Source organism: Bombus bifarius, unplaced genomic scaffold, assembly GCF_011952205.1.
Source record: "Bombus bifarius isolate JDL3187 unplaced genomic scaffold, Bbif_JDL3187 scf7180000008358, whole genome shotgun sequence".
Taxonomy (NCBI): domain Eukaryota; kingdom Metazoa; phylum Arthropoda; class Insecta; order Hymenoptera; family Apidae; genus Bombus; species Bombus bifarius.
Genome location: NW_022884611.1, coordinates 324,209 through 342,310, shown reverse-complemented (window position 1 = coordinate 342,310; position 18,102 = coordinate 324,209). Strand labels below are relative to the sequence as shown.

General features: G+C 29.6%; 1 protein-coding gene across 2 annotated transcripts; it reads right to left on the bottom strand.

Moving 5' to 3' along the window:
* Positions 1-21: 21 nt before the first annotated feature.
* On the bottom strand, positions 22-17,735 carry LOC117212679 (dnaJ homolog subfamily C member 5). 2 transcript variants are annotated; one of them, XM_033457628.1, is made up of 6 exons: positions 17,534-17,735; positions 16,421-16,559; positions 15,726-15,878; positions 15,300-15,431; positions 6,433-6,489; positions 22-444 (listed from the first exon to the last, which is right to left on the bottom strand). In XM_033457628.1, the coding sequence occupies exons 1-6, from the start codon at positions 17,551-17,553 to the stop codon at positions 250-252; spliced, it is 696 nt and encodes a 231-aa protein (XP_033313519.1). In that variant the 5' UTR covers positions 17,554-17,735; the 3' UTR covers positions 22-249. The 2 variants fall into 2 exon arrangements, with proteins under 2 accessions (XP_033313519.1, XP_033313520.1); XM_033457629.1 differs by lacking the exon at positions 6,433-6,489 and having other exon boundaries at positions 17,534-17,734.
* Between the last annotated feature and the right edge of the window lie 367 nt (positions 17,736-18,102).

The window sequence follows — 18,102 nt, the reverse complement described above, 5'->3', positions numbered from 1 at the left end:
TAAATTTGTGTTAGCGATGAAAGATTCATAACAATATAAAAATTTTTGCAAATTGCACAGCAATTAAGTTATGAATTCAAGCAATATTTTATAAAATTAATATATTTATATTTCTGTTGCATATTATGCGATAATACGCTTCACTAGAAGCATAGAAATAATAAGACAAAAGACAAAAGGAAAGTACTTAAATAGAGCTAAAACTGAATAAGAAAAATTGTGACCAGCTGGGTAACGTGCATTAATATTTTAAGTACTTGTAATACCAGTTGTGTAAATAACTCTTTCAGCACCCCTGTTCAAATTTGTATTTTCATCGACGGTAGTGATCGGTTGGCTCATGGCTGGTGGAGGCATGGCGAAAATGGGTTGTTGATTCGTCGAATTATTTTGCGGACCACCCTGTGGCTGTGCTGTAATCGCATCGTCATCACTCTCCTCTTCCTGTAAAACAACAATCAGTAAGAAATATTTAGTCTTCTATAGCAATCATAATTTCCACTAGTAGACCTATATACAGGTGGTCAACATAAAACATTAGAAGCCGGTTTTTCGAAAACCGTAACTGACATCGACTAATTTTCTTTTTAATTTCAATGGTACGAAAGGGTTGATTATTATTTGGAGAACAACAGGTTTTTCCGAGAAGATTGCTAATATATCAAGAGGACATTGTTTTTTCCTCATTTTTTTAAATGTAATGCAATAATAATTTCTGTCCATTCAGATAGCTCTTAAGGAATTAAATAATGTTTAGTTGAAGTATTTTTCATTATTTTGCGTAATTAAAGAGTTATGACGGAGGGAAGATCTAAAGGAGGACTACGCGGAGGCATCGAAGCGTAATTTAAACTTAAGTAGACTTATTCCGAGATAAAATTCATTTTATTAAGTGTTCGAAATAAAAGTTACCGTTTACTTTTAAACATTTATAAGTTATAAGTATAACATTTATCACAAAAGAAGATATAAAGAGAAGAATATAATATACTTGTAAAACCATAACTGCAACAATATTCTCAGATGTACGAAATAATGTCATACAAGGAATAAATAAATGCTTAGAAGTGAACAATCATCATTTCGATCACTTAATAAAATAAATTTTACTTCTTCCCGTCATAGCTCTCTAATTATACAGAATAACGAAAAATGCTTCAAGTAAATGTGGCGGCACTCAACAACAAATACCATCACTCGACACTAACTAGCGTAAGATGACGGTAGCACAGTGATTAGCGCCTTAGGTTACAAACTTCGCAACCCGGGTTCAAATCCCGGAACCTAATTAGAAGCACCTAAATTAGAAGAAAAAAAGTAGTACCCCATCAGCGACATCTACAGCCAGCATTCTACAAGAGTTATATCACGAACAACACTTTTACGCCTCATAAATTTATTCAGTTTTATAAGAACTATCTAAATAGACGATAGAAACATATCGCATTTTATTTAAAAAAAAAAGGTGTCTCCCCTTAGTACACTAGCAGTCATCTCAGAAAAATCTCTTGTTTACTAAGTTAATAATCAACCCTTTCGTATCATTGAAATTAAAAAGAAAATTAATCGATATCAGCTATGATTTCCAAAAAAAACAACTGTAACACTTTATGTGGACCATCCTGTATATACGTCAGGACGGATTAAACTATATGTTTTTCTTATATTCAACTGTCCGCGAACTATTTTCAAAAGGAATTGCACTAGTTAATTTTACTAATAAAATCTTGGTACTTTCGTACTGCTCAGTATCTCAAAACTCGATTACATTGAAACCACCTACACATATTTTACAGTCCAAAATTCATCAAGTCTTGGTTGACAGCACTATTAATCAGTACAATATTGCAATAGTATTAAGACCATGTGTTAAAAGGTATTAACGGACGATATTACATAATCATACAATGGTTGGTCATTCTAACTGTCGCTTCGTATATTAAATCATAATTTGTGCTAGAGTCAGAAACTTGTTCACTTCGATGGATTTGAGCAGATTCTTTGTGGTCTCGGACAACTGATAACGAGTATCGTTTATACTTGATGGACCATCCAATTCTGACTGGCATTGCATAAGTCTCTTTATTGAGAGTCACAGTCTGATTGAGGTTTAGATAAGTGACTCTAACAGGTAACTCCAACCTAACCCCAGTCTCAACAATTGGTACCTGGGCATTGACGTCGGCTGAAATCCTAGTAACTATATATATATATATATATATATATATATATATATATGTCGGATCACGATTCGAATTTTGGGCGCGCGACGACTCTTCATGTGGACTAGCCATCGTTTCACAAAGCCGAGATTTTATTTACACGTATATACAGGTCTATCACTAAGCTTAACAAATAATAAGTACAACTAATAATAAGTCTAACAAACACTAAGCCTAATGAATAATACGATCTACGAATAATTAAATTAGATAATACTATTAGCAATGTTTGAGTTCAAACGAATCCACGGTCACCGGGATAACTCCTTACTAAGTGAAACTAACTTAGACGCAAATGCGATCGTCGAAAATGCTCGATGTATCACTCTCCAAGGCAATCGCAAGAATGCCAGCCTCGTGGAGATTTTTCTCCCTGTACGATTGCATTTTGTTTTCTATACCCGTTTGGAAGCATCGAGAAGGTTCCAAACGCCGTTGCTAGGCAGTTTCTGCCTGGAGTTTTGATTACTAATACAATGTATGTCCCATTGCATCGGCACCTCCGAGGCAACATCACACGTGGCTAGGCCCGCTCTCGAGGCCGCATGCCGCCACAACCACATTTCTCGGAAAACACATACAACCACTCCAGACCTCCGTTAGATAAAACATCCATCCCGTGACCGTGGCTACGTTCAGCGACCGATTGTCACCTCGAACCCAATCTCGCTTATTACAAATCTTAAGCAATTACAACTATAATAAAATCTAGGCTAAGGTACTAGAGGATGTTCCCAAAATTTCCAAGGAAAGGCTTCGGCTTTCCTTTCATCTCCGACATATATATATATGTATGTCAGGTTTATATTAAAATTAGGGTTAGGGGCGTGAAACGAAACTTCGTTTGGATTACACATTGTCGTTATGCAATAGAAAAGACATTGACTAGTGCAAATACGATTATTATAGAATTGGACAAGTAACCGTGGTAATTAGATACTCGAGAAACTAATGACAATGATCCTAGGTTCAATAACGAATTCGCGGTCAACGGGATGATAGATGAACATGCTCACAAAATCTAAGTCGGACTCTTTGTTGAAACGTGGAACATCCACCAAGCGTACAGACACTAAGTGTATTTGAATTTTCCATGTTTGTGGAACATAAAAATTAAATACCACATCGATATTTATTTCTAGCAATCAACTAATTTTTTGGTCTCTTTTTTAACTTGTATCTCTCCTTGTTTAATATACATATATAGCTACCACTGTACCTAACAATTGCATTTTTTTCGTACACCTAGGTGTTAAAACGCTATTTTACTACTTTAAACTTCCGCTAGGACGAATTTGACGAACACGCTATCACTGTACAGAGCAGTCATGACGCGAATGTATAATACTTCATCGCGGACAGAGCGTAAAATTTGAAGTGTAACTTTGTTATGTCATGTAAATTAGCAATTTCTTATTCAAATAGTTATTCACGCAATCGTTATGACATAAACAAAACAATTTTAAAAAAAGAATGTCGAAAATCTTGGGGAAAAAACAAGCTATGTTCTGCTTAACTAAAGTTGTGAATTGATAAAAAATTTGAACGAGTGACTAAAGTCACTGGTAGAATACAGTGAGCGTGTGATAATTGGTGACTATAGCTAACGTTAAGAACGAAAGGATTAAAACTGCTGATTGTGAGTTGATATCACGATACCCAGTTTGTCACGTATAAGACCTCGTCTACAGGCATGCTCCAAGATAAATAAAGATCGCTTTACGCTCTAAGACACTTATGACTAATTAAATACAATAAATCTATCATCTAAGATGAGATGTTAATAACAGTTCATTTGAAGCTGTCACTATGGTTTTACGCCGAATATCAAATTTCAAATTGTTCAGACCGCAGTAGGTTTTCATAGAGAATAGTCACTATTTGCGAAATTTTTTATTTAAGACACAAAAATTGAATATACATTATACTTTTTTAATTAGAAATCATATATAGATATAAATGATATTTCCTATCGTTAAAAACTATATATAGCGTGCAACATGACTCGATCAAACTACGCTATTTCAAAATTTAAATGTTTATAATTTATGAGGAAATAATCACAAAACTGTTTTAGATAAAATGATTGATATTTTGAATTAATTGGCACTTAATATAAATTAGCGAGTCATTTATTTCACTTACCATTAGATTCTAATTAAAACTCTTTCTATGGGTACCTGTTTCATTTTCTACGAGAAATAATCAGAAATCATCTCGGATTACAGATTAAGACTTAGACAATTTAAATTAAAATCAGTTATCTGGTTTACTACCCGGCTTTCATTCTATTGAAATAGTTTTATTTACGCAAATCAACAATCTCTAGTGTGATAAAAAAAAGTTAAAACAGATCTTGTTGCAATTTAACAGTTCGATTAAGGAAAGGTACTCATCAAGCAGATCTGATAAACCGATAGAGCTCACCATAGACGCTTCCTTAATGGAGAAATCGTCTATGTAATATTTAACCTCGTACGGAATATAAGAATTTACCTAGTGTCTACGTAGATAAATTGTAAGGGATTTCGGTATTGAAAAAACAGAAAAAAGATGTATCGAAAATGTAGCTTATGTGAAATGAAATACATTGTATAGAAACGTTAATTTCCACTCGATTTCGATAATTTTTGGATTAGTTGTAGAAATCGATATTTTGAATAATATTTTTCCTATATATATTTGAAATATTTGCGATAAACTGTCAGTATCACTACAGTGGATTTTGCCTATAGTTGTGCACTTCTGGCAACGTATGCGTCAATGTTGGTTGCCGGCTGTCGGCCGCCGGCCACTTATCTTCTGTTTCTAAACGAAGGTTGGGCGATTTTAAAGGCTTTATACACAACGTACATATGCGAGGCTGCAAAAGTCTGTTATAATTTTACAGCTTATAACTCAATTAAAAGTAAATATTATCAATGTATTGGGTTTAGGTTAGGGATTAAGCATCCGAAAAAATTAATTGAGTTATAACGCACATTTTTCGCAGTCTCACACATGTGATTAGGGCTTTTCAGCTTTCCTGATTCTGGTTTGTAAACAGAAGATAAGTGGTCGGCGACCAACTAACTGATGCATACGCTGCCACAAACACACATCTAGGCAAAAGTACATCGTAATTGTGCCGGCAGTTTTTTTTGGAAACTAAGCAAGTTATACATATACATATACACCCCTTATACATATAGGAAAAAGTTGTTCAAAATGTTGAGTTTTATAACATATTCAAAAATCATTGAAATCGTAGGGTAATTAACATTTTTACAGTTTCATCAAGAAACACAAAAAGTACAGAATATAGCATTTATACAAACATCACTGGAACTTTGATATAATTAAATAAATTATATTATTACGAGAAGGTAATCTATTTGCATAAGTATTAAAGTTCATTTATTACGAAATTATGATCAATTATTAAAATGTTACATAAAAATCAGCTTTTGTAAAGCGAAATGCCTAATGTTTTAGAACTTCTTTATTGATATTAGTCTATATTTTAAAGTCAGTTCAAATAAAAAAACACTCATATCAGTCACAAACTCTGTTTATCAAACTTAAAGCATCATGTTTCCCTTTAGTTAATGCATACAAACCTGTAATTCTCGTTCTGTATATTCCGGTATGGAGACCAGAAAAAAAAATGATGAAAGAAGAAACGAAAATGTTCAAGAAGCTGGTATGAAAATGATCGAAAAACGAACAATATGTATTCTGTATGTAAATGTTTGTCTCAATGGTTCTCATTTCCTCCTGTTATAATACATAATATATTTTTTTTTCTTTTTATGATGTAATTTTATTTCTACTTTATAAATCCTAGTATAAGTCACTAGAAATTACAAGTTAGTATAAAAACATATCAATGTACTAAATGAAATTATAAATATTGTGTTTTCGTAACGAACTCGCGATTTTTAAATTCCGTAAATTATATGCAAATATAAAATGAGAAACATATAATTCTGTATCATGAGACAAAAACAATTTGCACGATTGAAATTAATTAAAAAATAACATTTAACAAGCATAAACGATTATTAACGATTAAAGAAGAAAACATATGTTCGCTATTAAAAAATTCTAGTACTACTTCCATAATTATCAACAGGATTTCTTAACATTTGTCGCAACTAAAATAAAATTCAGTCACATTTCTTAAATAAAATTAGAGGACTAAGAACCACTGATACTGGAAAAAACTTACCTTAACCAGGCCTCTGGGCTGATTCATCACGACATTTGCCTCTGGGTTCTGGTTCCGCTACAATACAACAACAACGTAAACAAAACCGCTAATCTATCGTATTCTAAAAAAAAAAAGGCAGACGTAAAATGTGCATGCTAGGCTAAATTAGACAGATTTCACAAATTACAGATTGATGATGTATGACAAATATGAAATGACTGATCAAGGAAATAATCAATTACATTAAAAGTGCACTGAATTGTCGAGAAATAAAGAAAAAGAAATATTACTTTCTTGTCCTCGTAAATCTGTAAAACCAGTGTTAATAAGAAGACGTAATTTTGTAAAACTAAACAAGTGCAACATTTCTGAAACGAAGCACGACTTCTTAATTTTGGCAGGAGGATGAAACGATATTTTAATTTGAATATATGTAACAAAACTTCTCGTGTTATTATAGTTTCTATACCCTTCCTAAAATGAAAAGCATACAACCAATTATAGGTGTGTATGTATTTATAAAATAGCCTTGATCTCACAAGAATGGGTTGCGATTTTGACGAGTGTTTTTTGAATATTGCTAATATATATGTCGGGTTTACATTAGAATTAGGGTTAGGGGCGTGAAACGAATCTTCGTTTGGGTTACACGTTGTCGTTATGCAATGGAGAAGACATTGACTAGTGCAAATACAATTATTATAGAACCGGACAAGTAACCGCGGTAGTTAGGTGCTCGAGAAACTAGTGACAAGGATCCTAGGTTCAATAACGAATCCGCGGTCAACGGGATGATAGATGAACGTACTCACAAAATCTAAGTCGGACGCGTAATATTCACTGGTCGTAAAGAGTTACTCCTTTCATCAATGAGATCGCGAGAAAGAATGCCTTTCCCGTCCCGATGATGCCACAGAGGAAAACTATAATGGGGTGTGTCTAAGGATACGAGATCATCGGATTCGTCGAGAAAAGCCTTCGTTCAGAAAGTAAGGGAAATTGGCGTTGCTGCTAATTGGTCAATCTCCATATCGGTGGTTAGAAAAGGATGTTAGCCGCCCTCGAGGGAAAGTTGCTAGTGGGAGACGCCACTAGTTGAAAAATATGTCTCCCCTATCTTCCCGTAGTTGGGACAAAGACTGTTTGTCTGTTTGAAGGACTTTAGTTAACTAAACCTTAAGATTTATAACGGGCTCTCGGGCTAGCCGAACATGTCCTGCGGAGACGCATCGACATCTGGCAATCATCTTACTCGAAGAATAGGGTCTGCACGTGGCGAGCCACGGGACAGAAACCGTTGGAATGTTTATTGTCTCGTGTCGCCCCGAATATTTCTTTTAAGGAGAGCTATAGAATTACTCCATACCTTGTTAGGCAAAACGTTCATCCCGTGACCGCGGCTACGTTCGGCGACTGACTGTCGCCTCGAGCCCAAGCTCATTATCACGACTCTCGAGCAATTACAATCGGGTTGAATAACTACAATTGTTCAATTACAGCTATAGTAGACTCTAGGTTACAATGTTGCGGGATTATCCAAAATTCCAAAGGCTCCGGTGTTCTTTCATCTCCGACATATATATTCAAATATTAACAAATAACCAAGTACTTTTATGCTGTTGTATTTTTATACAAAGTAATTTTAAGAACTGAACATTAACAAATTTTTAATTCTTACAATAATTAATGAAACATTCAAATATCAATAAATTCACTGTAAAACTTTATAATACTACATAATTTTACAATTATCATAAGTATGATAGTAATATATATTCAAGCATTATAGTAACCCTCTGATAAATATCATAAATTTTCGTAAAAATTACGGATTCGAAACTTCTGTCTTTCTTGTCTCTCTTTCATAAGCTTCGTTTCTTCCTAACCTCTAGGTTTGAGATTCTATCTTGTAAAAATAAAAGATATTTTATAATATACTATTTTATATAAAAGTTAAAGATTAAATTTAATGATTTAATGATAATATTATAGTTGAAATATTATATGTATTTAATAAAATATATATCATTATATGGCTAATCTGAAAATAAACCGTGACTTTATAGTAATAAAACGTATGTATTAAAAATTGTTATGCTCTACTTTAAAAGAACAATCAATAACAATTCCTGAATGTTATATGCTCTTATAAGTTATAAGTAATGTCGCTTTTTTGGTTCAGAAAGATTAAGTACGAACATCACTTGCTAAAAGTATGAAAAAAGATAATAACTGCTAAGAATGTTTCCATATTACACAAAAAATTTATTAGGAGCGAAAGAAATATGGCTAACACATATTTTCTATATACTCTACCATTCGAAAGAAGGATTCGATAACAATGGTTTAAATTATATTAAAGAATATTGAAACACGTATACTCTAGATATCAAAACGAGAAATGGAAAAGTTAGGAAAATGAGCTACATTCAAACTTTTAATGAAAGATTACATACTATAGTATACCAGGTATAGTATAGTATCCGTACAACTAAAACAAGTTACCTTTCAGATTGTAAAATAAAAACTGCCAGAATAAAATATGAATGATTTATATTTTGAGAACTACATTTTTTCTGCAAATATAACTATGCATGTATGTTTTACTGTTGTACCATTCCTTTAAATTGAAATTCGCTGACATTTTAAATAGATGTGCTAGGTTGTCCCAAAAGTTCCTTTCGTTTTATGAGGAAATAATAGATGCACAAAATTTTTGGTTTTATATTATTTAATTGAATCGTCCTATTGAGATAAAATGTATCATACATAATTGGATAAAATAATATAAAACAAAAAATATTGTGCATCTACTATTTCTTTATAAAACGAAAGAAACTTTTGGGATAACCTAATATTTATTAAAGGAAATAGATTTTCTTTAGTAAACGTATTTAATTAAAACATCCCACAAAAACACCTAATCACTTTTTATCACCCTATTCCAACATTTCTTTGCAAGATGATGATGTAATTTAATCTATATGAAAAAAGATATATCATACGTCCCTTAGCAAAGAAAAGGCACAATTGTGTAATGCATAAGCTCTGTAAATATCCAATTTTCATACTTCTAATTATCAAAATAAAATAATGAAGCTTTTTGCCAAGCATTAGTGATAAGTACTATACAATAATAAGCTTCAATCTAAAGAATTATAATATCTAATCTCGTGCAAGATTAAAAAACCATGCAAAATTTTTCTGGAAACTGGATAAGAAACAATATATTTTAACAGAGGCTTGTACTATACTAGTAAATAACTTGTATAAATTTGTACTAAACTATCACGAATTATAACTAATGCTAATAATTAAACAAATCACATGCAAGAATGCTGGAATTATCTGGCTCAACAGTCAAAAAGTCCTTTTCATAGAAATCCACTAAATTCTTGTCATCTACTAACAATCTTCATATTGCAAAATTTTCTTATCTAACAAAAGCTTTCATGAAAAAAACCAATTTAAAAACGACATTACTTATCCCATAATTTAATAATACATTATACATTATGATGTTTAATAATAAATCTATTTTTATAGTTTTTAAAAAATTTCTTACGTTTCATATTTAGAATTGTATCTAGAAGAATATCTAAAATAAATTTTGTTTAAATACTATAAATTATTGAAAAAAGATGTAAGTGATACTAAATCACGCTAACATTTTGTAGAATGATCTTTGCATCTCTTTAACTTATATCACTATATTTATATTACTATATGAGAGATATTTAGTGCAATTGTAAATTGTGTGCCATAAAATAATTTAATTTACTCTGTAATTAAGGATAAAAATCATAAAGCTCTAAAAATCATTTTTAGAAATTTTTATGCAAACTTACATGTAGAGTAAGCTTATTTTATAAATTTACCTTCTCACTAATGAACCTTCTCCTCAATGAATCTTCTCAAACTAATATTCTATGCTTAAATTATATTGTGATATCTAAGTATATGATTTCTACTAGATTATCACGGATTTAAGAGGGCTAAGATACCTAAAGAGCCAAATAATGCACCTATCCTTGAGATTTTTTAAAATAAATATGATCAAAAGTTTTTAACATGTATTTACAAGGGTATACTTAAATCTAAGTAAAATCTATTAATGATACAAACATCATTAAAAAACATTGAGAATAGTTGAAGAATTATATATTGCACCATTAAATTGAAACAAAATAATCAATTGATTTCCAGATGGAACATACTCTACATCAAAGATTAACTATTGTACAAAATATATGTCGGAGCGGACATTAGAATTAGGGTTAGGGGCGTGAAACGAATCTTCGTTTGGGTTACACGTTGTCGTTGTGCAATAGAGAAGACATCGGCTAGTGCAAATACGATTATTATAGAGCCGGACAAGTAACCGTGGTAGTTAGGCACTCGAGAAACTAATGACAATGATCCTAGGTTCAATAACGAATCCGCGGTCGACGGGATGATAGATGAACGTACTCACAAAATCTAAGTCGGATGCGTGATATTCACTGGTCGTAAAGGGTTACTCCTCTCAACATTGAGATCGCGAACGAGAATGCCTTTCCTGTCCCGATGATGCCACAGAGGAAAACTATAATGGGGTGTGTCTAAGGACACGAGATCATCGGATTCGTCGAGAAAAGCCTTCGTTCAGAAAGTAAGGGAAATTGGCGTTGCTGCTAATTGGTCAATCTCCATATCGGTGGTTAGAAAAGGATGTTAGCCGCCCTCGAGGGAAAGTTGCTAGTGGGAGACGCCACTAGTTGAAAAATATGTCTCCCCTATCTTCCCGTAGTTGGGACAAAGACTGTTTGTCTGTTTGAAGGACTTTAGTTAACTAAACCTTAAGATTTATAACGGGCTCTCGGGCTAGCCGAACATGTCCTGCGGAGACGCATCGACATCTGGCAATCATCTTACTCGAAGAATAGGGTCTGCACGTGGCGAGCCACGGGACAGAAACCGTTGGAATGTTTATTGCCTCGTGTCGCCCCGAATATTTCTTTTAAGGAGAGCTATAGAATTACTCCATACCTTGTTAGGCAAAACGTTCATCCCGTGACCGCGGCTACGTTCGGCGACTGACTGTCGCCTCGAGCCCAAGCTCATTATCACGACTCTCGAACAATTACAATCGGGTTGAATAACTACAATTGTTCAATTACAGCTATAGTAGACTCTAGGTTACAATGTTGCGGGATTATCCAAAATTCCAAAGGCTCCGCTGTTCTTTCATCTCCGACATATATAATTGTACAAAATATCCATTTAACGTGAGCGTCAAAAATAATATTTCATTGTTTTTAATAATACGAAAAGTTGGTTAAAGAACTAATATGATAGTTAGCTATAAACTATATAGAGAGGAATATTGTAAATATTATCTTCTTATTGTTCTTAGAGTTCAAGAATTGACTAACATTTATTACATACTTGACTTTAATCAATTTAAAAATATAAGAATGTTTGCTTATAAATATTATACAACAACAGGTTGACAATTATTTCTAGGGTAGAACGTTTTCAGGTTTAAGATAAATATTATTTTTTTAATGGCACGTATTATACTGCTCCTAACTCCAATAAAATAGTGGCATAAATCTTAGAAGTCTTAGGATTAAATATGTAGTAATCAAGATTTGATATTTTTATACAATCTATTAGGTTGTCCGAAAAGTTTCTTTCGTTCTGTAAGAAAATAATAGATGCACAATGTTTTTTGTTTTATATTAGTTTACTGAATTATGCATGAACATAATAATAGAAATATAACGAAATGAATCATACCTAATTCAATAAAATAATATAAAATAGAAATTGTTGTATATCTTTTATCACCTTATGAAACGAAAGAAACTTTTCGGACAAGATAATAAATTTTTATAGAGTAAAGATATTACTACCATATTACTATCATACCATTACTCCAGAAAACTATGTTATTCTTGTAAAAAACATTTTCATACAGTTTTAATTATACAGATATTATATGATAGAGATATTTCAGATGATAATTTTAAAATATTAATAAATTAATAATATTTTCTCTTGATCATTCATTGATTGATTCTCTAGATTAATTAATAAATTGTTGTTCGTATATAATGAAAATCCTTGCATATATCTACAACAGGATTTGAACATCATGTACCTATATGAGTTGTCATTGTATTTTTTTTTTGTAATTATACAAAGTATTTAGAGAAAAAACAGAGTTATTTTTAAGTTTAACACATTCACTACGTACATTTTTAATCTGAATTGACATTTAGTTTTAGAATTTACAAGGCAAGACCGGATAGGTCATACAACCAGGATGATGATAATTCCACGTGGGAAAATAAGTCGAAAATATAGAATAAAATTGTTTCATATAATGTTTTATTTTCGAGAAACTAAAGATTGGAAATTTGTCAATAATACTTAAACTTAATTAAGTACCGACTAGTAAGTAAACGATCAGCGTTATTCTACATGCAAAAGTAAGTTGAAAATATAAAATGAAAATTTTCTGTTTATGGCATCATTTTTAAGAGAATAAAAATTGAAAACATATTTAGTTAAGAACTGGTCTGATTACATCTGCATAATACATTTCCAAATTTATTTTTCTCAAAAACAAATCGTTTTATGAAAAAATTCTATTGTATATTTAGACTTATTTTTTTCACGTTGAATCAGCCCCTACACGGTTGTCCCATTCGACTTCACCTTGCAAACTTACAATCAGAAAAACTATAAAACTTTAAAAAAATTACATTCAGAATTTAATATAATATAAAAAGTAATAATAATTTCTGAAATAAACATGTTAATGGTTCTTCTTATAAAATGGCAAACTTTAGTGTTTTTTAACTTAACATCTCTCCAAAATAAATACATTTGTTTGTTAGAATAAGCTTTAGATAGTTTTATGAAAAATGTAAAAAATGATAATACTATTGTTTAAGCGAGATGAAAAAGTTTGACAGCAAGGGATATAATTTTAAAGTCGCGTTCATATTAACCACATAAATACATACTCCGCCTTCCTTCAGCAATTTTTGCAATATTGTATGTAAGGAAAAAACTAATAAATTAAACTGAAATGAACACGTATTCATAGTGAGCAAACAAGCTTATTCAAAATTATCTATATATTATCTCAATATTTTCTTACTATATATGTATACACATAATTCATATATGATTAATAAGTATGTTAAAATCATGGCAGATCATTTTCTAAAAGAAGTTAAATGACATGAAGTAACAAACAGATTGAAAAAGAAAAAAGAAAAGAATTACTATTAATAATCAAATTAAAAATATTCAGAATACATACATTGTGCATATTTTTCACCTATATTTTCTTTGTTTGCCTTCTCAAAGAAATTCTTAAATAAAATATTTTTCGTCATAATTCAAATTGTGCAGAATAAGAAAGAGTGCATCAACTAAATGTTATTTATGTTGTTGATAAAAGTATTTTAAATAAAATTGTCCCTTTAATACTAAAAAATTTATTGTTAATTGTTCAGTTTCATTTAATCAAAAAAGTAAAAAAAGAAAAAAGAAAGATAAAGCAAAGGAAAAAAGAAAGATGTAATCGGTACCTGCAAGAATTTTTAGAAAGTTATGTAATATTTTACTTAATCCCACCCCTGTATAAATATTTAATCACCAAGGATAGCTCTACAGATGTACACTATCATGCAACCATATATTTGGACACTTGATGCAATGCAAACAAAACATTTATATTTTTATTATATTTTCAGATTTCATGTTTATACAGAATGTTACATCAAAGATGAAATACGATCAATAAAAATTAATCTTTTCTAGAATGCTTGGTCATAATAACAACACAATTTTACGACACTTCTATTTATCATATACGCATTTTCGTTATTTTTTTATAGATATATACATATGTCTATGCACTAAAGTCCCAAACATTGGCACCATTTGGCGACAAATTATCATGACTAGGACTTGATTTTAAATACAGATAAAGTCCGTTATCTTGCCAAGCGTAGGAAAAGATCATGAAGATCTCATATATACGTTATAAAAGTGTAATTCAAAAAAGATCATAAATAAAAAATTCATTACTAAATTAATATATTATCTCATAGACATTTGATTTCGTATCAAGTTACACAACACAGTTATCTAGCTTCTGGGTGTGTCATACAAATCCGAAAAAAATCGGTAACTGAAATCGATAGAATCATGGGGGAATTTTCCAGAGATGAGGATAACGACTCATCAATTAAGTAGTATTTTGTGACGATTAATTAATGAGGCTTTACTATATATATTATTTATGTTTATATATATATTAGGTTTTATATAATTTGGTATTTTAAATACAAATTTTATGTACATCAACATTTGTAAATTACTTTGGAATTCATATGAATCATTCATTCTTGCAAATCAACAAAATATGAAAAGATACAAATCTCTTAAAAGATTGAAAATGTTTTATATTTTTATATATGTAATAGAATTTTAATTCTTATATAATTTTCTTTCAAGCTAAAATATATTAAAAACGTCATTTAAATTATATTTTTTATTTTGAACATCTATTAATTTAAGTAACTTCAAGAAATTGATAAACGTTGATTTATTTTAAAAAAGTATAATGTTTTGTATTATAAAATATACTTAAAAATAATTTCCTTGATTTATCAAAAATAATGATTATGCTATGGATTTTTAAAAATTCCTTTTCTTTTTTATATTCGTACATTTCTAGTAAATATACGATAACATAAACAACAATATTTGATAATTAATTGGAACGGATGGAGAATATTTTTAATTTCATTTTGTATAAACAATATAATTGTCCACGGCATAAAATATTTAAGAAATGGAAACATAAGTAATAATCTTACCTGTAAATTGTGGTATTCTCCACTATCTTCTGGTGGTGTTGGCTTAAATTTGCCACAGCAAAAGTTGCAACAACAACAGCAGCAACAACAGCAATAACATGCAGTTATCAGACTACAAAATATGAAGAGTGCCTGCAAATAACAAATTCTTTTAGTTTTAATTAATGTGATAATTATAAACTTATAACATATAATTAGTTACATGATATTGACATCGAAGATTTAAATTATGCATTTGGAAAGTAAGTTTATTAATTTCATAATTAAATGAAAATATTATAAATTTGAACAAATAAAACTCATTGTATTCACTCATCTGTATATTATATATTACTATTAATAAAATTTTATCAAATTCTAATCAAAGCTAATATTAAAATAATATTTAGTTTATAGAAAAACTTAGAAATTATAATAAAGACTTACTTTGCACCAACCAGAAGTGACTACAAAATATGCATTAACATTTTCTTCACCAAATTGTTCCGCGACATATAATCCAAGAGATCCATAATTATCATATATATTTCTCTTAGTTAAATCTGTTAATATAGCATGTGCTCTATTTATTTCTTTAAACTGAAACATAATTATGTTTAAAAAAATGAACTTTACATAGTTATATTGTGTTAGATTAAAGTAATAATTAAAATTTTTTCCATATCCGATTTATAAGATTTATCTAAATATGCATACATCATTATAATAGGCTTTAAAATATAGTTGGATGGAAACAAATGTTATCACATTTAGTTCTATGACAAAATATTTAAATATTGTTCAATTTATAGAACAGACATGAACTCTTTTAAGAAAATTATAGAACTATTATATGAAAAACAAGATATACATCTCTATCAAAAGTTAAATTGCATACTTATTCTCACAACTAAAAATTGAAATTATATGAAATTGGAAGCAAACAAATCAAACTAAACTATAAAAGATGCAATTTCTCCTCATAATAGGAAAAGTAAGAAGAAATTGTTTTCATACAAATATGAAAGTTTGCAATTTACTGACAAATTAAAATAAAATAAGTATTAAACAGATGTTTGTTATTAAAATAAAATGGATATGATTAATATTAATCTTTTCTAATGTATCGTATCAAACTCTACCTTATCTGCCGCTTCTGGATTATTTGGATTTTTATCAGGATGATATTTTAATGCTAACTTTCTATAAGTCCTTTTAATTTCTTCAGGAGTGGCAGTTTTTGGAATTTCTAATATTTGATACAGGGAATCTCCTGCTGTCCTAAAACAAATAAGATGTTAATGAATCAATTAACTATCAATTTTTATCCTAAACATAACTTGTCAATGAGCAAATATTATTTTCAAAATTACATTGAAAAATGTTTAAACTTAGACTATAAGATTAACTTATTGTAGTCCATATATAACATGAAATAATAAAAAAAAGAGTCTGACATATATAGTCTTTTTACTTATAAAATAATATATTTATGTAATAGAAATTTAATTTTAATAAAGAAGATATTTAAAAATGTCCAGGTTCTTGTCATAGAAATATCATATTATTATTAATATAATAATCTAATTGTATAAAAGAATTTATAAAAAAAATATTTAACATATACTTTAAAAGATTTTAATTAATTAAAATATGAGTTATAATTTATTTTAAAACAGATAATTATTCTTGATACTAGAAAACCTGTACTTCCTTTACAGTTTAAAATTTTTATTTCACTATATTGATTTTTACAAATGTACAAGAAATATTTTGCAAATTTGACAGTTGCAGTTAACGTTCAATTTTCATATTAAAATTTAAATAAATGAATTTATTTGGTTAGATATAAGACGTTTCTGAAGATAAAATACTAAATTAATTTTAATGACAGTCATCTTCAAACTTATGTTGAGGTGGTATGCACAAATCAACAAATTAACCTAGTAAATACATATTTTTATCGTTAAAGAATAAACTGTCAATTGATAGAATTATCATTTTTTATTTTCGTTAAAGCAAACAAATTAAAATAAAAAGTAAATAAAAAATAGAAATTAAAACATACAAGAATGAGTAAAAGAATAACCTAGAATTTTTCTAATTTTGCAAGATTTTCAATTCCTAAAATAAATGCACCAAATTCAGTGGAAAAATTTATGTTAATTTTCGTTGAAATAAAACAACGTAATTTTTTTAAAGCAAAGAAATAATTTAAAACGCAAAAGTTTAGACAAGGGTGGTAAAGTACTCACGACATCTTTCTTTTATCCATGTTTAATAGTAGCGTTACTCGATGATACGAAAAGTAGAATTAATCTTTCACTAAGTATTTCAAACTTTCGTCGTCCTGTATTACAGGTACATGATTTTCGTCATTAAATGAACGTCTTTTTGAATAGATGTTATGTCGGATGATAGCAGGGAAAAGGATTCAATATTTTAGTACCAAAAGTGGACACAGTTGCACCAAATTGGCGCCACTGAAAGTATGAATTTAAGAAGTATAAATGAAGTTTGAAACTATTGGTACATATTATTTCAATTAGACGCACGGTTAACTGCATATTTAACTTATTCGCTACTTATTTGTAAATACTATATCTGCAAATTTTGTTTTCATATATATGTACAAGACAGGTTTCTAAATCAATAAAATATTATTATAAAGAAATGAAATGTTGTTAAGATAAGAAAATTTAGATTTTTTAATAATAAAAAGGTTTAAATTAGTAAATTAAAAAATCAATATCCAATGATAAATTACAATAGTGATTACATATATAGCTTTATTTAAGATAGTACATACAAAAAAGAAGTCGAA